At 40.8% G+C, this 25,000-nt stretch overlaps 1 protein-coding gene across 2 annotated transcripts in view; it reads right to left on the reverse strand.

Moving 5' to 3' along the window:
- Positions 1-18,526: 18,526 nt before the first annotated feature.
- LOC137321733 (kelch-like protein 29) overlaps positions 18,527-25,000 on the reverse strand; it is a 459,448-nt gene continuing 452,974 nt past the window's right edge. For both annotated transcript variants that reach the window (XM_067984319.1, XM_067984318.1), the window contains exon 14: positions 18,527-20,315. In XM_067984319.1, the coding sequence (XP_067840420.1) occupies positions 20,132-20,315 (184 nt within the window). In that variant the 3' untranslated portion in view covers positions 18,527-20,131. The remainder of the gene's footprint in view (positions 20,316-25,000) is intronic.

Genomic DNA, 25,000 nt, shown 5'->3' on the forward strand with positions numbered 1-25,000 from the left:
TATACCTTATCTTACCTAAATCCAAAATGTACATCTTCCTAATGCTGTTGGAGTTCCAGAAGCTGAGCAATGCAACAGAGCTTAGTTATCAGTTTCAGCTACAACACTCTCATTACTAAAGGACAATAACTTTTGCATCACTTCTAACGTTCATAATTGAAGAAGGAAACACTCTCAGTAACAACATGCAATTTTAGAACTCTTGACCAGGATATCATAACTTAGTAATCATAGAATCATACTGCACGGAAAGAGGCCATTCGGCCCATCGTGCCTATGCTGGCTCTTTGAAAGAGCTATCCAATTAGTCCCACTCCCCTGCTCTTTCCCTGTATCCCTGCAAATCTTTCCTTTTTAAGCGTATACCCAAATCCTTTTTGTAAGTTACTATTAAATCTGCTTCCACCACCCTTTCAGGCACCTCTATTAAATCTCTCCTTAACCTCTGCTCTAAGGAGAACAATCTCAGCTTCTCTAGTCTCTCCACATAACTGAAGTCCCTCATCCCTGGTACCATTCTGGTAAATCCCCTCTGCACCCTCTCCAAGGCCTTGACATCCTTTCTAAAGTGTGGTGCCAGAATTGGACACAATACTCTAACTAACTGAGGTCTAACCAGTGATTTACCATAACTACCTTGCTCTTCTAGTATGTGCCTGGATACAATAGCAAGGTTCAGGAAGTGGTTGCAGAGTGTCACTTTGCTCTTAGCTAAATTTAAGTACATTGAAACATTGATTTCAAATTTGCTACAATTTTGACTCAAAACATTTTCTGGATATGACCTCAAATCTGACCATCTTGGACATTAACATGAAGTGTGGTTTGTTTGTACTGAAAGAACATTTGCTGTTTGACAAGTTGGTTGGTTTCATTCCTGTGATTTAATAAAACTTGGCTTTGGTTCTAGGGTAGATCAGGTCATTGATTTAAATTGTTAATGGTGTCATTTGATGTAAAATTCCTGTATTCTGAAACAACTGTTCATTGTAAATTTGTTGCACCTTGCTGATATATTTGACTGGAAATATGAGGAGGATGCAAGGAATGCACACACAAACATGATTTCTGCTGTATATGGTGTGAAGCTAGTTCTGTTTCTTGAATGTATTCAGATATTTGTTGCATTATCACATGGATACTTATAAAGAGACCCAAATAACTTACAAGTTAAAATATACAAGAGGCATTCTGAAACCACGGACACTCACAAATTACAAACTATGGATTGCCTTCAATGCACTAAGCCCTTTAACACCTTTCACTGAGTAGGGATCACTGGCCCTTCCCCTTGCAGCTTGCTTTCTTTCTGTCCCCAAATACTCTGGTAACTAGGGAGAAACGTTTGTTGTATCGCCAGTTTGAGCATGCGTGTCGGCGCTGCATTCTGTCCCTGTGCAGGGTGAATAAACTCTGGGACACCGTTCTACCTCCCCTTCAGCTTTCATTTAAGTGCGGATTGCACTGGGCTTCACGTCATCCCCCACTGCCGCAGAGAGCGGGGACTGGCTGGTGCGTCGGGCACACTCGAGGGGCGGCAGTTGGGGAGAGATGGAGACTCGGGGAGAGAGATGAGGGCTCGTGATCAGGCATTACATGATCAGATATCATATGGTCAGATGTCATGTGGTCAAACCTCAAGGATTGCCTCCAACCAGAGTTGGCAACCCTATGCACCAGCCTCCCGAATCAAAAACGTGTATGAAGAGTGAGAGGAGCCATCCTTTCCTGTCCTAGCACTGCATCCATACACTCTTTCAGCAGCTGCTGGCAGCTCCACTCCCCCTGACCCTGCCATTGTCTTTTTTCCCTCAGCTTCTGATGGTGGATCTGCTTCTTTGAGGAGCTTTGGTTTTGGGGAGTGAAGCTGGGCGGCTGTCCTGGGTCTCTCTGCTGCTCTATAGAGTGATGGACAGGCCTGTGAGTCCCAGCTATCTGACAGTCTTCCTGCAGACTCGCTGCTCAACCAGAAAACTGCTGTTTCACATAATGTGACCTGTTGTATTTTCCCTCCCATATGTTTTCAATCCATTCAAAGGCTTGGTTTTGGAAGCTTCAATATACCGGCACGACCGGTCATCACACTTCCCCCTTTTCTTTGTCCTGTGACTGTCCTATTGCTGGTAAGTAGAACTGAGAAACGGAGTTCATTACTGAAGTTACACTCTGCTCCAAGTGAGAGGGGTTTATAATGAAACAAGAATTTAGACTGCAAAACTGTTAAGTGAACAGAGCTGAATGCTGGTGTGTAGGAGGTGGATTCTTAGCATTGTTGCAGCTGATTAGATGCTGATCATAATCTCAGCTGGTTCTTCAAGATTGTTGGGAAAAGTTTTACAGTACAAACAATGATCATTTTGAAAATAAGGACATCTGCAAAAAAAAAGGACTGACGCCAGTCCCTAAAGATGTCCATATTTACAGGTTTCACTGTGTTAACATTTGGTTAGAATTTGCTGCTTATACTGTTTCGATTTGGTCAGATGAACGACTCCATAATGAAAGGCTTACATTATGTAGATGATTCAATTCCAACTGACACCAAGACCAAAAGGTAATCAGAACTTTGCAATCCATATACCTTGATAGCCAAATATATTTCGTGACAGAGAGTAGGGATAATGGGTAGGTACTCACATTGGCAGGATGTGACAAGTGGAGTCCCGCAAGGATCTGTCTTGGGGCGTCAATTATTCACAATATTCATTAACGACTTAGATGAAGGCATAGAAAGTCTCATATCTAAGTTTGCCAATGACACAAAGATTGGTGGCATTGTAAGCAGTGTAGATGAAAACATAAAATTACAAAGCGATATTGATTGATTAGGTGAATGGGCAAAACTGTGGCAAATGGAAATCAATGTAGACAAATGGATCAAAAAAGGATAGAACAGGGTACTTTCTAAATGGTAAAAAGTTAAAAACAGTGGATGTCCAAAGGGACTTAGGGGTTCAGGTACATTGATCATTGAAGTGTCATGAACAGGTGCAGAAAATAATCAAGAAGGCTAATGGAATGCTGGCCTTTATATCTAGAGGACCAGAGTACAAGGGGGCAGAAGTTATGCTGCAGCTATACAAAACCCTGGTTAGACCGCACCTGGAGTACTGTGAGCAGTTCTGTGCACCGCACCTTTGGAAGGACATATTGGCCTTGGAGGGAGTGCAGCGTAGGTTTACTAGAATGATACCCAGACTTCGAGGGTTAAGTTACAAGGAGAGATTACACAAATTGGGGTTGTATTCTCTAGAGTTTTGAAGGTTAAGGGGTGATCTGATCGAAGTTTATAAGATATTAAGGGGAACAGATAGGGTGGATAGAGAGAAACTATTTCCGCTGGTTGGGGATTCTAGGACTAGGGGGCACAATCTAAAAATTAGAGCCAGACCTTTCAGGAGTGAGATTAGAAAACACTTCTACACACAAAGGGTGGTAGAATTTTGGAACTCTCTTCCGCAAATGGCAGTTGATACTAGCTCAATTGCTAAATTTAAATCTGAGATAGATAGCTTTTTGCCAACCAAAGGTATTAAGGGATATGGGCCAAAGGCAGGTATATGGAGCTAGATCACAGATCAGTCACGATCTTATCAAATGGCGGAGCAGGCTCGAGGGGCTGACTCCTGTTCCTATGTTCTGATATAAAGGGTAATCAACTATTACAGACTTTGCTCATTTATTTGTTGTATTGATGGTAATTACTAAATTCTTTTGTGCTTCATATTTTCTTTAAATGTTAGTAAATATATTTTTGCTTAGCTTGAACAAACTGCTCATGTGTAATATCTGCTTATTCAAAGAATGTGAAGTTTAGCACAGGAATACATTTAATCCAGTAAGAAGGTTACTGCAAGTAGGGTAATTGTCAATCCTTGGGATCACACAACTCTGCAAAAATTATTCAAACAAGACAGCTTCTGTTTCAACATCAATTGTCCCATCCAGATGTTATAAAGACAGATTTGCAACATCAACAGAGGAGTTCATCAGTCTTCTATCTCTTCTCTGTATACTTTCCAGTCATGTATATGCTTTTTGTGGTGTGCAGACCAGAATTAAACAATCTTCCAAAGATCTGACCAATGCATAACTTGGAGATTTGTACTCTACTATGATGGATATATATCTCGCCATTCCATTTATATTAAAGACATTGAACATAACGAGTTAACTATCACTCCCAGCCCCATTTCATGAGATACTGAGAAATGCAGGATTTGTTAATATTGAGGACTGGTATAGATAAGAATTGGGGCTTTGAGTTCCCTTGGTTTTGTGTCAAAACCAATCATGTATCATCTGCTGAGTCAGTATGTAGGTGTTAACCGTGGCTCTGTGGTAGCACTTTTGCTTCTGAGTTAGAAGGTCTCTAGAGACTTGAGCACATAATACAGGTTGACACATCAGTGCAGTACTGAGGGAGTGCCTGCACTGTGAGAGGTGTTGTCTGCTCTCTCAGGTGGAGGTAAAAGATCCTATGACGCTATTTGAAGAAGAGCTGGGGAGTTCTCCTGGTGTCCTAGCCAATATTTATCTCTAAACCAACTAAAACAGATTTGGCCATTTACCTCGTTGCTGTTTGCGGGATCTTGCTGTGCGCAAATTGGCTGCCACATTTCTTAAATTACAACAGTGACTACACTTCAAAAGTACTTCATTGGCTGTAAAGTGCTTTAAGATGCCTTGAGGACATGAAAGGCGCTTTATAAATGCAAGCCCTTTCCTTTAGTGTGAGTGACGGTTGCAGACAAAGAAACAGTACAAGTAGGTGTGTTTCAAGAAAGATATAAATATATAATAAAACCCTCTATCAGGTGAACTCAGCATTGGGGATAACCTCGACTGGCACTCGCTGAGTCTTCTGCTGGTGAGTGTATAGACGTAAAGTGTACTTGTATTACTTGTGTGCTGTCCAATAAAATCTGTCAAGTTGATCTGACTCCTGGGTCTCCAGCCTTTATTCACAGAGTGCGGATCACTCCGGCAACAGGTTGCAGCTGGCTGTGTGAGAGTCACACTTGGGGAACCCAGCAGCATCAGCATGGGTCCAGTGTAAGAAAAAAGTGCCTTTAGGGGTGTTAATTTGCACAGTATTAATGACTTTAACAGAAATTCTATTCCACATGTCCACAACTCTGAGGAATTGGGGCGGGGAGAGAATCCTGCTAATCTCAAATCTTGTCTGAAGCTTGTTAGTTTTATGCATGTCCTTGGTTCTGCGTTCCAGGTCAAGTTAAGTAACCTGCTTGTATCTACATTATCCTAGCCTCTCAACATTTTAATGACCTGAATCATATTGCTTAATCTTTTTTCCTGCTAAAAATCTGTTCCATTCTGTTTTTTGTGTATATGTACGAGTTATTTTGACAATTACATCCCCTCCCCCTCTCGAAGTCACTGAACCCTTGCTGGCGTATGCTTCCCTGGGCACTGGCAGCCCCTGAGTACCTTATCCAGGTGTGAGGCTGGACAGTGTTTGAAAATTCTTTGACCATGGAAGGCATCACAACGGAGCCTGATCCTGACAGCACTTTACAGTAAAGGTACTGGACAGCGATTGGGAGTAGGAATCCTGGCTGATTTTTCTTCTCCATACTCCTGGAGAGTTGAACCTAACTGCTACTTCAGGCGATATTGGCTTACTCGACACAGACTGACAGTTGAATCTTGTCTGTATGGCTTAGTGCTACAGGTGGTGCCTTTCCCTACATTACTACAGTGACTACATTTTAAAAGTACTTCATTGGCTGGGATGTGCTTTGGGACATTCTGAGGTGGTGAAGGACAAGTTCTTTCCTTCCTTCCTTCCCTTCCTGCAGGCGGTTGAGTAATCTCACTGCATTAACTTAAGAATGAAGGCGATTCCTATTTGTATGTGGAAGTTGAGCTCTCTTCAAAGAATAAGGAAACCAATGATAAGTCATATCATATTATTCTATGTGTCATTCTTCAAACAGAGGTACACATTAGAGGGTAAATCTTCCAAGTCCATGTTGGTGATGAGGTACCTTGCCTGCCACCAGCATGTATCAGAAATTCACAGGCGCACTCCACAATTTTTTATCCATCGCACACTCAGAAAACTTAGGCTTGCATATTGGGATGTAAAATTGAAGATAAGCTGTGTAATTGGGAAATTCATAGGAATGGCTGTCTGCTTTAATTACTTTGCCTGGAACCTATGTGGTTTTCGTCCTTCATATCCTATAGGAATCATGCCGGAGATGATTGGCAGCACGTTGGAGCATTAATACAATACTCTGTGCTGAAGTTATGAGTTAATGCCAGCTGTGTCGCTCTGAGTAAATACAAAGCAGAGATCAGAACTTTCCCAGAGGAAGGGAGGAAGCATTGGCCTATGATTCAACACACACTCACAACTCTACATGGGAGCCTATGACTGGCGTAAATGGAGATCTGAAAGCAGATTATTTTTCCTCCCCCCAAACCACAGTTAATGTGTGGGCTATAGAGATTAGAGAACAGGGAAAAAAAATCTTATCCTCAATTTAAAAAAAGTCCTCAATTCTTTCCACAAAAGAAATTATCTCTGGATTGATTGTTGAGTGCATGGTCCCATATCCATGTTGATTGAACAAAATATCAACATATTTTGTTCAATCAAACAACACCCACAATATTAAACTAAGGACAAGGGCCTGTTAGTTCATCTATTAATTTTAATGATTTAGAAAAACATGAACAAATTGGAAGTTTTGGGCATGTCCCATTTTTGACTGTACAACAACAACTTGTATTTATATAGCGGCTTTAACATAGAAAAACATCCCAAGGCACTGGACATAGGCGTCATCAGACAAAAATAGACACTGAGCCAATGAGATATTGGGAGGGGTGATGAAAAGCTTGGTCAAAAAAGTGGGTTTTAAGGAGGAGAGGGAGGTGGAGAGACAGAGGAGTTTAGAAAGGGAATGCCAGAACATGGGGCAAGATGACTGAAGGTATAGCCACCATTGAAAGGAGAGGATGCACAAAAGGTCACAGTCAGAGGAACAGCGAGTCTGGTGGGGAGAGGTGACAGCAATAGGGAGGCGCAAGGTAATGAGTAGATTTAAACACAAGGATGAAAATTTTAAATTGGAGGCTATGGGGGCTGGGAGCCAATGTAAGTTAGCAAGGACAGGGATGATAGGTGAGCAGAACCTGGTGCAAGATAGAATACGGGTAGCAGAATTTTGGATCCGTTGAAGGTTACAGGAGGTGGAGGATGGGAGAGCAGCCAGAAGAATATTAGAATTGTCCAGTCAGACGGTGACAAAGGGTTTGAGTAACAAATGGGCTGATATAGGGGCAGAGGCAGGAGATGTTATGGAAGTGGAAGTAGGCGGTGTTTGATGGAGACTATATGGTATCAGAAGTTCAGCCAAGATTGCGAACAGCCAGGTTCAGCATAAGATGGTGGCCGGTGGGGGGGTTGAATCAGCAGTGAGTTTACGGAATTTGTCTTGGGGGCCAAAGGCATTGGTTTCAGTCGTTCCAATGTTTAACTTGATGAATTTGAAATTCAATCATGACTGGCTATCAGACAAGCAGTCTGACAACACAGAGACAGTGGGGATGTCGAGAGAGAGGTAGAATTGGGTGTGAATGTACTTGTGGAAGCTGACCCTATGTCTATAGATGATGTTGCCATAAGGCATAAATTAAATGAGGAACATAAGGCATCCAAGAATAAATCCTTGGGGGACTCCAGAGGTAGCATTGTGGGGACGGAAAGAGAATTCATTGCTGGATATGCTCTGGTTATGACTGGGTAGGTAAGAGTGGAACCAAGCAAGTGTAACCCCAATAAGCAGGAAACAGGAAAGGCATTGGATGAGGATGGTGTAGTCGACTGTGGTCAGAGGCTGCAGGGATGATGCACCATGGTCACAGTCATAGATAATGTCAATTGTGACTTAGGGTTGTTTCAATGCTATGACAGGGGGAGAAACCTGATGGGAGAAATACATTCATGATAGATCAAGATAGATGGGCAGGGATTTGGGAGCCCACAAAACATTCAAGAACTTTTGAGAGAAAAGGGAAGTTGGAGATGGGGTGGTAGTTTGCAAGGATAGAGGGGTCCTTGTAAAGGTAAGAAATACAGAATGTGGAATATACCTTCATTTGAAGAATGATGACAATGACTTCTAAAGGTGAGGTACTTTTCTTCTATTGGTCACATTTTACGTAATAGGCTAACACTTCCACAATTATACCTTCATGGAAGATTAGAGCAGATGTTTATCTGGGATCAGGGAAAGTGCTGAGCACCTTTCTGCCAGAATGCAGATTTTTTTTAGAACTTGGATTTAATCAGCAGTACTTGGTCACAGAGTACTTCAAGTAGCCTAGCAGATATAATCTTGCATATACTATCTTATTGATACAAACCCGTCGATATCTTCAAGTGGGATTGTTCTCCTTAGAGCCTAGAGGTTAAGGAGACATTTGATAGAGGTGTTCAAAATCATGATGGGTTTTGATAGAGTAAATAAGGAGAAACTGTTTCCAGTAGCAGAAGGTCAGTACCCAGAGGACACAGATTTAAGGTGGTTGGCAGAAGAATCAGAGGCGACATGAGGAAAACATTTTGTATGCAGCGAGTTTTTATGTTCTGGAATGCACTGCCTGAAAGGGTGCTGGAAGCAGATCCAACAGTAACTTTCAAAAGGGAACTGGATAAATACTTGAAGAGGAAAAATCTGCAGGGCTGTAAGGCAAGAACAAGGGAATGGGACTAATTGGATGGCTCTTTCAAAGAGCCAGCACAGGCACGGTGGGCTGAATGGTCTCCTTCTGTGCTGTATCATTCTATGATTCTATGTAGTGTTATTTGGTCCAATTAAAAGTTGTTATGCAAATATAATTGCCCTAATTCACACAATTTCAATCCTGTGGTGCCTAAAGCCTTGTTCTTATAAAGGTTGGGTTGATTGCTACTTTGTTCTATCAACATAGTAACACTTCATTAGTTTTTAAAATTTATTTGTCCTCTCCTTTTGATCTCTTTTAACATGTTGGTTCAGGGCTGAGAAGGTAGGCAAGTGACATGCTCCCATGCCCCTCTTGTGTCAAGTGAGTTCAATTGCAGTTCTCAGTTATTTACTAGTAGACGTATTCCTAGCAATAGGAGTCTAGTTCATGGACAACATGGGCAGCTCAGTCGTTGACCCACCACTTTTCTTTTCTTGAAATTCTTAAAATTATTTTCCTTGTGTTTAAAACCCTCCATGGCCTTGTCCCGCCCTATCTCTGTAACCTTATCCAGCCCTACAACACCCCAGAATTTTCTGTTCCTCTGACCTGAATCTCTTGTTCATCAGCCCCTCTCTTTGCTTTACCATTGTTGGCCATGCCTGCAGCTGGCTAGGCTCCATACTCCAGAATTTCCTCCCTACACCCCTCTGCCTCCACCTCCCTCAACTCATTTAAGATCCCCCTCAAAACCCACCTCTTTGATCAAGCTTTTGGTCACTCCTAATATCTCTTGGGACTTGCTACTTAGCATTCAGGAAACATGGAGCATGTTGTAATGGTGACCTGAGCAATGAACTTGATTCTGTTAATATTTTAGTTAATCTATGCTTCACTGGCTAGTCATTTTACTTTTAACTAATCTATTCTTTTTGTTCTTAGAGTAGTATCAGTTAATATCACTTCCCATCTTTAACCTATTCTAATACAATTTAGACTTGGGAATCGGATGTACAATTTAAAATTTTGTGGATGACATCAAATTGGGGGGTATAGTTAATACGGAAGAAGATTGCGACAAAATACAAGACGTTAATAAACTTGCAGAATGGATGTTTAAATGGCAAATGACCTTCAATATAGATAAATGTGAGAAGGTGCATTTTGGTAGATGCGCTTTGTTATGAGGAATAAGGAGACCACATATTCCTTGGAAGATAAGAGTCAAAATGGGGAGCAATGGGATCTAGGGGTATAGATTCACAAATCATTAAAAGTAGCAACACAGGTTAACAAGGCCATAAAAATGCGAACAAAGCACTGGGGTTCATTTCTAGAGGAATAGAATTGAAAAGCAGAGAAGTTATGTTAAACTTGTATAGAACCTGCAGAAAGAGCATGTGGAGTCAGGGGACAGGTGGGAGAATGGATAGCAAATTGGCTACAAAACGGAAAACAGAGAGTAGGGGGTTAAGGGTAGCTATTCAAACTGGTAAAAGATAAGAAGTGGTGTACCACAGAGATCGGTGCTGGGACCATTATTGTTCATAATTTACATTAACAATTTGGATTTTGGAATCAGAAGTACAATTTCAATATTTACGGACGACACCAAATTGGAGGCTGTAGTTAATACAATTGAAGATTGCGTCAAAATGCAAGAAGACATTAATAAAACTTGCAGAATGGGTGTGTAATTGCTATATGAATTTCAATACAGGTAAGTGTGAGGCGGTGCATTTTGGTAGGAAGAAAAAGGGAGGCCACGTACTGCTTGGATAATAAGAGTCTAAACGGGACAGAGGAGCAAAGGGATCTAGGGGTACAGATACACAAATCACTAAAAGTAGCTACATAGGTTAATAAGGCCATAAAAAAGGTAAATCAAGCACTGAGGTTCATTTCTAGAAGGATAGAATTGAAAAGCAGAGAAGTTACTTTAAACTTGTATAGAACCTTGGTCAGACCACACTTTGAGTATTGTGCACAGTTCTGGTCTGCATATTATAGAAATGATATAAAGGCATTGGAGAAGGTGCAAAAAAGATTCACAAGGATGATACCAGAACTGAGAGGATATATTTATCAGGAAAGGCTGAACAGGCTGGGGCTCATTTCTCTAGAAAAGAGAAGGCTGAGGGGTGACCTGATAGAAGTCTTTAAGATAATGATAAGGTTTGATAGGTTAGACATAGAGAAAATGTTTCCACTTGTGAGGGAATCCAAAACTAGAGGGCATAAATATAAAATAGACGCTAATAAATCCAATAAGGAATTCAGGAGAAACTTCTTTATCTAGAGAGTGGTTAGAATGTGGTACGGTCTACCACAAGGAGTAGTTGAGGCGAATTGCATAGATGCATTTAACGGGAAGCTAGATAAGTACACGAGGGAGAAAGGAATAGAAGGATATGCAGATAGGGTTCGATGAAGTAGAGTAGGAAGAGGCTTGTGTGGAGCATAAACGCCGGCATTGACCAGTTTGGCAGAATGGCCTGTTTCTGTGCTGTTAATTCTATGTAATATAGAAAACTTAAACACAATATCTAAATGAATATTTCACTTTATTGCATACAAAAATGATGAATCATATAGTATAATTTAATAGTCATCTCTACTTAAATGCAAAAAAATTGCTTTCTACAGACATTTTTTTCTAAAACATTCTTCTATTTAGGTTAATACTGCAATCGAGGAAAAAAAAACATTTCAGGTGTACTTCTGTTACTCTCCCGTGTTCACTTTGCATCATTGTGCTTTTTCTCAGCAAATGAAAAACATTACATATTGTAGGTCAAAAGGGTGACACCTCTTAATTAATCTGTTCTCCTTAATACCACACAATTCTGCCCATTTCTATTTGTTTCCCTCAGAATGGGGAATGTTGTAGATTATTTCTAATGAAACCACTAAATAATTGTGATGCTGATTATACTGAAATTTTTGCGAGGCAGAAACCTGGACTCCATGTTTACCCTGTTGAGCAGAATTACTTAGTTGCATAAAGAGCATCAGTTTTAAATGTTTGTAGACGGAAGTAATACTGATGGACCAGAATGAAATTTGACACTTCACTCTGAATTTAGGAGTACAGTCTATGCAATGGGACACAAAGGTCATAGGTTGAGCATTTTAAGGTTGTATAGGCCCTGTGAGAATACAATATAAGACTTTGTCAAATCTGCATCATTGCTACTTTATTCCTTTAAAACAAAACCCTCCTTGAAATTCAGTTTAGTACATGAAATAGATCTTTAACCACAAGTTGGTGTTCTGAGAGGCAAATGAAATGCCGGCTTAAAGGGGATGTTTTTTATATGGTTTTTCCAGCAATGTCTGAGCAAAGAACACTTTTTTTCCATTAAAGTAAAGGGTTAGTGTAACCCAATTTACTTCAATACTTTCTAATATTGTGCTATCTCTGACACTTAGCTCAGTGCCATTTCAGTGTTATTGCAAATGTGGGAGAGGAAAAGAAAGCACTTTCTGTTATGAAAACAAACTATTAAAATTGATGTGGAATAATATGGCAAAGTAGTTGGTTTCTGCTGACATTTTCTCTTTGATCTTTGAGTTTCTTTCAAATTAATTTCGTGAGAGACAATGGGCATGATTTTAACAGTGAAAACGGTGGGTTGGGGGTGGGGGGGAGCATTGAAAATTTCAATTATTTCAGACCCGCCCTCAACCCGCCTCCAACCCATTTCTGGTTTTCACCGGGGAGGGACAAGGGGCGGGCGACCAACCCGCTCCCAGGAGGTGGGTCGGGCCTTCAAACCTTTTAAGGAGGCTTCAGGCCTCCATTTTTCTTTAATTTCCGATTTCAAGACCAGGGGGGCCAGGATTCCCGGGCCTCTTTTACGCCTCATGAAAGGAGGCGAGAAGGCCTGCAACTAAGAGGTAGGTGCCTTTCTGGCACAACTCGTGGGCCGGGAGGAGTAGGAGTGCTTCCCCCAGGCCCAACAAGCCTACCTGCAGCGAACCCCCCAATGATTGCGGACCCACCCCTATTCCCGATCGCGGACTCACGACCCCGATCGCCAATCGCAGACCCCCGAACCTGATCCCCGAACCTCCCCCCACCGATCATGGACCCCTGACCCTGACTACGGACCCCGACCCCGACCCCCCCGATCCTCCCCCATAACGATCGTGGACTCCCGCGATGACCCCCGATCCCGACATCCCCCCTTGTGACTGACTCCCGATCCCTCCCCTCATGACTACTGACCTCAGTGCCAACCACTGCCCCATGCTAACCTATGCCTATGTCCACCCATCCCCCTTGCCAACCCATCCCCCCCCTTTGCCCACCCATGCTCCTCGTGCCTCCCCGCCATCCATACAAACAAAGACTTACCCGAACACGTCTTCTCCCTGGCTGGTCTCCTGCCCAACTGAGACCAGCCAGTCAATCAGGCCGGTCAGTCGGACAGCAAACCGACAAACAAAAATAAAAGACGTCCTTACGTAAAAATCGAAAGGACGTCCGGGAAACCTGTGCTTCCTGGTTTCCCGTCCGCAATTTGACCCCCACCCGGCCCCTTCCCGGCTCGAGGTCAAAATCACGCCCAATATTCCTGGGGAATGAAACCTTTTCATTTTTGACTTCCAGTATCAACAATCTCAAGTCAGATATGGAACATTTAGATGGAGATTGTAGCTCCCTTTACATTGCCTAACCTCAGAAGAGGCTCTACTGCACCAGTGTGAATTTTTTTTCCAATTCCATACCTGCCATCCTGCGGTCTCTCTGAATGAGATTGCCAATTTAGTGCCGAATGAGATCTGTTAGGAACCCACTCTCTATTCCACTTCAGGGCTGGTATTCTGGAAGCACCAGGAACAGATTTATGGAAAGAAAGATTATCTGCCTAGTACGGCTATCTTCATTCTTTCTAATGATATGTATCTTCACACAATGCAAGGGTATAGCCTAGATTCCCCTACTTGTGGGGAAACTACACAATTGAAAACGTTACGACATTGCAAATGCTCAGTGCAACACATAGTCTGTTCTTTTGTTTTATGTGCTTACAAACTGTATCTATGGAAGGCCTGGGGGATGGATGTGTGTGTGGCAGTTGTGTGTGGAGGATTTATACCATTTGAAGGATAAAGGTGACCCTACCAGATAGGCTTATCTATCTTTTTCATTCGTCACACACCAAAATATTTAGGAGGCTGCTGTTTGGGACCTTTAACATCAGCTTACAGGACCAATTTGCCAAAGGCGTTATTGTTTGTTGCCGCTAAATTTAAACAAAGCGCTAATGTTTGGTAAATGTTTGAGGATTGCTCCATGTAATAGTCTTGCGTATGCTGCCAACTAGAACCTGATTGAGACATGCCCAGGAAGCAGTTGTGGAAAGAGCCTTAACGTCCCCCATGGAATTCTTCCAGGCAAGATGATCGCAAAGAAACATGCAACCACCCATTTGGTTATCCACTGCTTAAGCAGTGGTCTGCCTTTGGCCTTTGCACCATAGGAAATGAATAACTGTCAAGACTTTCTACACGTTTGCATTTGGTCCTCGATTAGGAACAGGGTCTTAGGAATAACTGTTTAAAGATATTTTTGTGAGTTGTTGTTTGTGAGGCCTTCTCTATCTCTTTAGCTGAGTGGGGAGTGAGGAAGAGCGGAAGGAAATATATTTGCTTTATTTTCACTACCCCTGAGGGCGTAGTCTGAAGGGTATTGGTTACCAATGGTACTGGCATTCATTCAATAATACTGTCCTGGGCGATGCTGGGATCTCTAAGCTAAGAAGTCCCTGACTGAGGGGAGATGTGCAACCCCAGGCACCAGCTATAATCTGCCCTTGATTTGCAAAGAGTGTGCCACTAGTCGATGCCAATAATATTTTGGTACTAGTGACTTCTTGGCATAAAAAGGTCTTTGGAGCCATCTTGGCATTGTCTGACAGCAGTGAGTTCCTAATGTTAACTGAAGTCACGGAGTCCTCATCAATGTGTTGTGTCGATGTGCACTTGGCGATGCCTGACTGGGTGTGGTCGGATTTCTTGGGTTTACTATGCTTGTCTAATCTTATTCTGAATAATGTGGTGTACACAATGCAGCCATTCCTTATGGATGCTGTTTGTGAACTAGAAGTAAAGTTGGCAACCATGTTGAGGTGATAAGCATTTTATCTGAATGCGATTGTGAGCATCAGGGAATGTAAATGGACAACTGCGTTTTGCACAGTATTTAAAGTCATTGGTTGATGTCGGTGCTGATATGGTAACCCAACTATGGAGGCAAATAGTTGCCAACTGCTTGCATTGTGCGTGAGCAGTCAACTTTTTCAGTGGCCATTTGTAAGGCCCTCAAATTGCCCCACAAACCTTGCATCAGATATTTTTTGCGCACGTGGTAACATTGTGCATGCACAGAAAAAATATTTTGTACAAAGTCTTGTGGGACGATTCTCCCTATTGTTACCAGAAGTAGGTAGGAAGGTAACTTCAATTCAGTTGATTTGAGATTGTGAATTAAGTTTATTGGCTATGCTGCAATTCCAAATAAAGTCTCAATCTTGTAAAACAATGAATTTCAATTCCGAATCCATGTACCGATCTCTCCAAGGTCTGATGTGTGTGTGTGTGTGTGTGTGTGTGTGTGAGTTAACAGTTTAAATAAGATAGCAACATAGACTACATAAACTTCCAGTAACTCTTGTATCCTTAGAATCTAATTGAACACCAAAATGTTATTGTTTCCGCAGGAGATAGTTGTGGGCTAATTGAGCTTCAATTCCTCTCCATGCTTTGTCCTGGGAGTTCTCATCTATAACATAAACCCAATCTCACTGTGCTACTACAGAACATAATAGTAATGATGGCAACTGAAATCGCTGAGCCTGTCTGCTGTCCTGATGCTCATTGCCCTGCTGTCATTGCCCCGGTCTAACACGGCATGGCTGAGGAATAAAACAGGAGTGTGGTATCTGCACACAAGTATCGCTCCGAGGCGCCTGATGCATCCAACATGCTGACAATGGCGAGAGCATTGATTTGTTCAGTATTTAAATAAGAGCTGTCTGTTTTGCTGTACTGGTTACTGAGGAAGGCATATAGGCTTTTGGGACAAAACCAGAAAATGCTGCTCACACACAGATCGGTCAGCATCTGTGGGGAGAACAAATTTTCAGTTTGGTTACAGATCCTTCCGTTCTGAAGAAGGTCTCAAGCCCAAAATATAAACTTGTCTCTTCTCTCTACAGATGCTGAATGACCTGCGATACATTTCCAGCATTTTCTGTTTATTTGGTTTCAGATTCCCAGCATCTGCAGTATTTTGCTTTTACTTATTGGGTTTCAGCTTCCACTAAAAAAAACTCTTGATACAAATGTAATATTGAAGAATTTAACTTCTTTGGATGCCTTGAAGCAGTGGGCTGGGTCATAGGCCTTGAATCAGGTCTCTTTTTCAGTTGTCATCCTTTTTGAAGTTGTTCAACAGCATTTCTGAGTTTGGAAGGTTTGTATATATGGAGGCACTGAGTTTGTTCTGGGTCTGTGCCGAAAGGCATATTTATGATAGCCAAGCTGGAGCATACTCTCTAAGTGTAAAATTTCAGTTGGTGCCTTAGCACCTTGTGTGCTTATACTCTGTATCTGCCTTCTTCATTTGCTCTCCCATATGTTATCTATGATGTGGAGATGCCGGTGATGGACTGGGGTTGACAATTGTAAACAATTTTACAACACCAAGTTATAGTCCAGCAATTTTATTTTAAATTCACAAGCTTTCGGAGGCTTCCTCCTTCCTCAGGTAAATGTTCAGGAGCTCCTTGAAGCCTACGCATTTATACATATAGAACAATACATGGTGATTACAGAATGCCCCTGCAACTGCCCGTTGCCAAGGCAATCACCGTGTTCAGACAGAGAGGTGTCACCTGCAGAACCCCCGAATACACATTCAACAATTTGTTGAATGTGTATTCGGGGGTTCTGCAGGTGACACCTCTCTGTCTGAACACGGTGATTGCCTTGGCAACGGGCAGTTGCAGGGGCATTCTGTAAACACCATGTATTGTTCTATATGTATAAATGCGTAGGCTTCAAGGAGCTCCTGAACATTTACCTGAGGAAGGAGGAAGCCTCCGAAAGCTTGTGAATTTAAAATAAAATTGCTGGACTATAACTTGGTGTTGTAAAATTGTTTACATATGTTATCTAGACAGCATAGGGCTGGTTACTGCACTTAACATAAAGGAAAAAGCTATACTTTTGTTGTATGTTAACAGCATGCTTAACCTGAAAAAGATAGCCTAGCATATTTTATGGTAATTTCGGTGCCCAGTTCTAAAGGGTTATCAATACCGTAGGCTCCTGGGAAACCTGAAAAACAAAACCAAAGGCCAAACAGACTGGTTTAGATAATTGAATATTCAATACTCTGTCTTTCTAATCAAACCTACTCCTGTCAAAAGCTGAAGAGCTTGTCTCAAGTTTGACTATGAGCAAAGAATGTTTAGTTGGGAGATAAATGAACTGGCTCTATGATGCCAACCATATATGGCTTGGCTTCTCAACTGCCTAACCAAATTCCAGAAATGACAGCAAAGCCATTTTGGTTGGACTGCGCTGGACTGTAAGGCATGAGCTCAGATCTGTGGTGGTGTATGTTGGGCCAGGAATACCTAAATGTCAGAAATCTGTGGAAATTCATGTGGAGAAATAATGGACGGGAGTTTGAGAAATTAAGGTTGATTTCCATTATATCCAAAAACCTTGTTTGTATATAACTGCCTTTTGAAACAAAAATTTTGCCTTCGCAAAGCATGAGAGTCAGGGGAGACTGGTGGAGAAGTGACAACAGTGTGACCACAGATTGTTATGACTTACTGTTAAAGTGATGGGACTGAGGAAGGAAAACGAGGGACAAGCAGGGAAATAAAATAGAGACTGCAGAAGTTGCTAATAACGGAAAAGGCGTAAAAGTAGGAGGAAATGAAGAAACAAAAGGGTGAGAAAGCAGAAGTAAAGAAAGAGAAAGAAATTAACATAACAATGGTTGAAATAAAAAAATGTCTTTTTAAACAGTATTTTAAAGATGAGTTTCAATGGATTACATCAGTTGAATTCTTTAGTTTTAAGTCAAATTTTGAAATGTAGAAAGAAGTGTGCAACATTTGCTGAATGAATGTCAAATGAACCTTTTGTCATGTCATATTGGTCTTTTGAATTACAATGCCAACTGCAATTGATTTTAGCACCCCAGGGTGACAAGGAGAGAGAGAGAGAGATGTATTGAGGCTATAAAAACCAGCATTGACTCCCATTTAGACCTTGACTAGGTTGGCGAAAGAGGACCTTGTATGAATTTAACTGGCATGTATAGTACCAGCTATTTGTATGGTATCATATCTATGCTGAGCCTGTGATTTGCTTAAAATCAACGGAGCCCCAGGATATACTCTTGCAGCGCGTGGAGGAAGGAGACCTAGAATATAGTAATGAGGGAATCTGTTAGGAGACATTAATTAATCTCAACTAGGATTAGCTGTTCTTTTTTAGTTTTTATGTATCAATCTGATGGTGTCTATTTTATTGATTAAATGTTGCATTTTTAAATTTCAATGTGAGTATGTAGTTAACTTGCATATCAGTTGACCTGGGAACATCTCTTTAGACATTGGGCCCACTGCAACATGTGGTTGAAAATGCCCTAATAATTTATTAAATAAGATTACAATTTTGTCAGAAAATACTGTACAGAAGTATTTTTGGTCCATACATTGCTGTAGTTCTACCATATATATATATATATATATATTTTAATATTGGAAGTTTACAAAAAATACTCACTGCCAATGAAAAATTGTGCCTATTTTTGAACTACAGTAGATGGTATATTCAATATTCAGAGGGGTGAAACTCAGGATACTACCAATTATGTGACTGCAAAATCATATTCATATATTCACTAAAAAGCTGAAGCTAGTATGCGCATCATACTAGATTTGTACAGGAAACCTAAACTATTAGCACAGGAGATGTACACACTGATGTATCTATCCAAGATGCTACATAAATTAGTATGGCTCCTATCATTAATACAGCTCATAGTACTCATATCTATTAGCTACTCTGTCATAGATGAAGGGCCAATATATATTATCTGTTACTTCTATGAGTTGCTATTGAACCATTAATATCACATGTAAGTGCCTCACCAGCTTTTATCCTTCCACCCTTCCCCAGTGTATACTTTATACAAGAAGCAAACTAGTCACATGGTGACAATTAAGTGTAAAATTGTACGGAGAGTTATTTTACCAGGATAAAATTTGTACCTTGGTTTAAACATTGAGATTAGAACATTTTGCCTTGTTTAGTTTAAGCATTTTTTGAATATAATAGGTATAGAATGAACAGGTGCTTTCATGTGATAACCTAAAATGAAACATGGCAAAATAAGTGAAAATATCCCCCTGCTAAATGGCACTTTTACGTTGGCTGCTGTAAAAGGGATTACAGAAACAAATACTAGGTCTACGCTTACTTATTGTAGTGCAGCACGTTTGTTGTATGTCATCTATGATATAAATATGAAAAAAAATCAATACAGGTGGCAAAGTAAGACATTACAGCTATACCCTCTGAACACTCATGGCATTAATCTCACTGCTCCTGTCTCTCAATAACAATTCGGAAAACAACATTACTAACCTCTAGGTGTTTTTAAAATCACCACCAATGGGGGCACTGATAATAAAACAAAGGGGATCTAAAAATATTTCTTTCAAATATAGTTTCCCCCCAAAATCATTTGCATTTTCATTTATTTTCCGGACTTGCAGCTGACATTTCATGTAATTGGAGAAAACTGCTTCTAGACATGATTTGCTTTTTGTTTTTCTAGTATTGGCTTTGATACTGATTGCATAAATTTCAGTGTCGTTTGCTGTTGCTGTTCGTTTTAGACGTGTACAATTTATGGAACTATCCAAACTTCCAGTTGGTGTTGTCCCTGTGTACAATTGGATTGCTTGAGATCGTCACTACATTCTCTCGGATGTAGTGCTCTGTGGGACTACGTCTTGCTTTTAGTGAATAGTGTACATGCTGCTACACTCTGATACTGTAGATATCACACTCTACAAACCGATTTACCTTCTAAATGGCCTTTAACAATATAAAGGTAACTGTTTGAAAGCAAAACTGATGATTGTTATAAAGCAGGCATTCATACCTGAATTGCCCAATACCTAAAACAAGTGCCATGTCTTGTGACACTACTAGAAGTACCATAAGTTATACTATAATACATCCATAGGGATTTTTGCCCTATTTCACCTAATGGTGAGTATGGAATCTACATTCAATGTAGACAGTAAAGAGCAACATGTTCATTGTTTTAAAGCACTGCTACTGCAGAATAAAACAATTCAGGAACTGCTATCATGTCACAGTGTCAACCACTTTGAATGTATTTTTTGATGACTACACAACCGTGCCTGAACACTGGACATGGCATGTTTGGCAGGAGTGTCCAATTGTTAGTGCGGGGATCATACGTTTCCATGTTTCCCAATGCAGGTCCTTCACTACTGACGATTCCTCCCGTAGCATAGATTTTACCATCCAGGACCACGGCACTGTAAGACAGACAATCGTTATGAGTCAACTATTCAAGTAATCATCATAATGCCATTTTCAATCACTGAATGTACAATAATACCTATACAATGTACAGTGGTTGCTGAATACTTTCGATTTTTTTTACACAATTATTGCCATACCACAGCAACAAAATGACTTATTCTACAATCAGTATGTTGAAATCCCATTCACAACAAAATGTCACTAAATGGAGAACCATGTGAGTGAACATGACCTACTGACAGTTTGATTAAATGAAAGCACCAAATTCAGTTATAAAATAAATAGCTCAGTTGGAATTTGCAGCATTGTTGACACTGATTCAACAACTCTCTAATCCAAAGTAGGTGCTGCATTCTCAGTATTTTCTGGTTGTGAACAGGATTAGAAACTGGCTTCAGTTTCTTCAGTACTCAATCCTCAGACTGATTCCTGAAACAGAGTTCTTTTAAAAGCAGAATGTTTTTAAAATGTATGACGTTTGGCGCTAGTGCACGCCAAGAGTTTAGTTGCGTCAGTGCTAAAAATGCAGTAAAACACCCCAGTCCCGCGTTGTTGGTGTCAATGTGACTTGACTTTGGGGTGGGTTGTAGCATAACTGCAGTTGATGTGAAGCTCTCTTTTTTTAATCTGTATTCAACCAAAATTTTTCGCATTATTTTCCAAACTGTCCCTCCCAACTAATAACAATGCAACTACACACTCTCTGTTGTGCAAATAGTGTTGGTACCACATGGGCAAAGCCAATGTCACAGCATAAAATAATCTATTAATACATAACAACCAGATGATTTGTGACTACAATCATTGTTTTATATTGATCTCATGAGGCACATTCACTACTATTTATGAACTTAAATAATAGATGATTTCCAATGTAACAGGAATATACTAATCAGTTATATGATAAGTACAATGTAAGAATCTTTTCTGAAAAGTGGTGCTTTAGTATATCTAAGTTCACTATATGCAATTAGTACCAATTTAATGCTTGCACTGCAATTTAAAGAGTTTTATTTGCCTAACATGAACAAATCTGGCCTCCAGTTCATCCTCACTCTCTTCATTCCATCATTGGCAGCTGTGCCTTCAGCCAATAAGTTCTGGAACTCCCTCCATGAACATGATGGCACATTTACATGCCAGCTATTATAAACAACAACAATAACTTGCACTTGTAGGGTCCCAAGGCACTTCACAGGAGCATAATCAGACAAAAAGTGACACTGAGCCAAAGGACAAAGTGTAGGATGACCAAAACCTTGGTTAAAGAGGTAGGTTTTAAGGAAGGTCTTAAAGGAGAGAGGCGGAGAGGGTTAGGGAGGGAGTTCCAGAGCTTAGTGCCTATATGGCTGAAGGCACAGCTGCCAATGATGGGGCGAAGGGAGTGAGAATGAACAGGAGGCCAGATTTGAAGGAACACAGAGATCTTTGAATTGTAGGGCTGGAGGTGGTGACAGAGATAGGGAGGGGCAAGGCGATGGAGGGATTTGAACACGAGGATGAGAATTTTAAAATCAAGGCATTGGTGGACCGGGGACAATATAGATCATTGAGCACAGGGATGATGAGTGAGCAGGACATGGTGTTCCAGTTTACAGAAGGTGGAAGATGGGAGGCCGGCCAGGACAGCATTAGAATAGTGGAGTCTAGAGGTGACAAAAGCATGGATGAGTGTTTCAGCAGCAGATACGCTGAGGCAGAGCAATGTTGCGGAGGTGAAAGTAGGCGGTCTTTATGATGGAGAGGATATGGGGTCGGAAGCTCAGCTCAGGGTCAAATAGGATGCTGAGATTGAGAATAGCCTGGTTCAGCCCCAGACGGTAGATCGAACTTGGAAGGAATCTCTCCAATGTTCACTTCAGGTTTGTAGAGCTAGTTCATACTGGCACCTTGAAAACCAAACTGAGTTAGTTGGGAATCATCAGGTGATATCACAACACATGCGCACAAAACAATTTTGCTAATTTTGGTGCCATTAAAAACATGAAGGTTATCCCCAAGAGCGATAACTATTGGTTATAATAATTGGACAATGATTTTAGATATCATTACAATTTTTTGGTCGGTAGCCGTGCTCAACTTTGATACCTGAATCACAGCAAACACATTTGTGGTGCAATCTGCAGTTCAGGTCTGAAAGCACCAGGTGTTGGGGGTTCCACAGAGAGTTGGATTTGCAGATAGATTCGATCTGACATCCATCCCATTTACACAATATCATCCATTGTAGTGAAGTGGTTCCTGCCTCCTCGCGATGCTATCCTGTATGGATGCAACCTGACTTTCAAAGGAAACTGGAGTGTGCGTTAAGTATAATGGTGGGTGCAAGCAATGTCATTTCACTTATGTGTGTGCCACTTCTATACTGCTATTAGCATTAGCAGTATATGTGCTCACCTGATGAATCAAAGCACAACATACATCTGTAGATCATTTATATTACTTTCCTTGAAATTCTGACAAAATATCATAAGTAGTTTTGTGTCATGCTTTCATTCCCTCCTGACAAACTGTTGCTTTTGACTTATCTTCTCAGCCCACTCCTTTCCCCCAGCTGCTCATTGTATATAGAACTTCATACGAATGGTAAAAAATTATGGTAAACACTTGCTATTTCCTGGTGATTACTGATCATAAATCTTATTATGATTCAACAGGAATACGCTTTCCTTATTTATAATTAAAAGATAAACAAAAACATACATGAATGCACCCCAAGGCTATATGTTGCCCAAATCTTATCCATGCCTCAGCACCCAGCAAGATCTCCTGGTACATCTTCCTTGCTTGACTTCGCTCTTCACTAGCGAACATTGTCTGGTCAATCCTCCTTACACAGTGCTACCAAAATGTTCATAACTATGCAAGGTATTCAATGCAAGTATCTATAACTATCATTAATGCAAACTGTAATTTACCATAGCCCATGTGTAAATTTTACTGAATTAAATAAAACATTTATATAAAACAAATTCTCCTTGAAAATAAATCTTGCAATTTTCTCTGATAATTTTGCTTCTCTTCTCTCCTGAAGGTGTTGCTGGGTATGGTTCCACGGCAACCATCTGACACCTCTCCCAAGTGGCCATTTTGTATGTACGAGCCTTGGCAGTGAGTGCCAATAAGCTACTGGAATGTCAGGAAGCATCACAACTGAACCTGATACTGTCCTCACCCTCACACTTTCAGCAAGGGTTGCTGGATAGTGATCAGGAGTAGCAACCTTGGCTGATTTTTCCAGCTCTAGTCCAGAGTGTTGAGGCCCATTTTACCACCTTTACCACTTCCCTGCTGTTATCAATTAAGGCAGGCATGAAACACATGACCTTCCTTGTCTGTATAACTCAGCTACCAACTGGACTAGCTCACTGAGCTGTTGCAGGAATAAAAGAATTCTACTACATAATAAACACTTGATACTTTCAAAAGTTTCACTCATGAGATAGGCTGGTCCGACTAACTTGCGACTATTGTTCCTGAATTGTATAGCCAGCCTCAAACTCACAATGAAATAGGTTTGGCTCAGTGGTAGCACTGTCGCCTCTGAGTCAGAAGGTTGTGAGTCCAAGCCCCACTCCAGAGACTTGAGCACATAATCTTGGCTGACACATCAATGTAATACTGAGGGAGAGCTGCACTGTTTGAGGTGCTGTCTTTTGGATGAGACATTAAATCGAGGCCCTGTATCCTCACTCAGGTGGACATAAAATATTCCATGACACTATTCGAAGAAGAGCAGGAGAGTTCTCCCGGTGTCCTGGCTAACATTTCTCCTTCAACCAACAACTAAAACAGATGATCTGGTCATTTGTTTCATTGCTGTTTGTGGGACCTTGCAGTGTGCAAATTGGCTCCCGTGTTGCCTATAACAGCGACTACACTTCAAAAGTAATTTGGAATGTCCTGAGGTCATGAAAAGCACTATATAAAGCAAGTTCTTTCTTTCTTTCTTTATCCTCTTTAATTCCTTAGACATGAAATGACTTGCATTATTTAATATGATGGATATAAGTCTACTGTTAGAAATTGCTTAGGGAAGCGTCTCCTAAATGAAGTTTCCTTTGTTCTGAATAACACTTCACAATAAACTGTATATATTATTCATGAACACAAGTACAATTTCCCATAAGTAGAGAACAAAATAAGATCATTTGTTCTTTCAAGATCACTTTGGTTTTTCAGTTTTATTGATTTGTAACCATTTGCACTCGAAGTGAATTGAACATGCTAAGCTTTAAGGCACATAAAAAATACATAATCGCTGTTCAATTAAAGGGCACCATCTTTTTGAAAAAAAGTGTTTTACACACAGCAGGAAGGTCAATTGCTGGTATTTCCTGAGTTTGTCTCCCTAACAGTGCCTGCACTTCAAAGTAATTAATTGTATGTGAAACACTTTGCGATGTTTCTGAAAGACGTGATAGAGTGCTATATAAATGCAAGTTTCTTTGTTCAATGTTAGCTGATCTCAGTGTTGTGCCACTGTAATCAGGCTTAGTGTCTCCAGGCTAAGGAAAGGAAAAAAAATTTACAAAATTATTGCGCAAATCTTTGCTTATAAACTCATAACGCAATGATGTGAATGACATAATTTCACCTGAGAATGAAGTCAGTGTTGTGAAAATGATGCTCGGTCCTTCTCCCTCCTCAAACAAAAATGTTTTGCTAAACACTTTTG

The sequence above is a fragment of the Heptranchias perlo genome, chromosome 5 (genome assembly GCF_035084215.1).
Source record: "Heptranchias perlo isolate sHepPer1 chromosome 5, sHepPer1.hap1, whole genome shotgun sequence".
Taxonomy (NCBI): Eukaryota; Metazoa; Chordata; class Chondrichthyes; order Hexanchiformes; family Hexanchidae; genus Heptranchias; species Heptranchias perlo.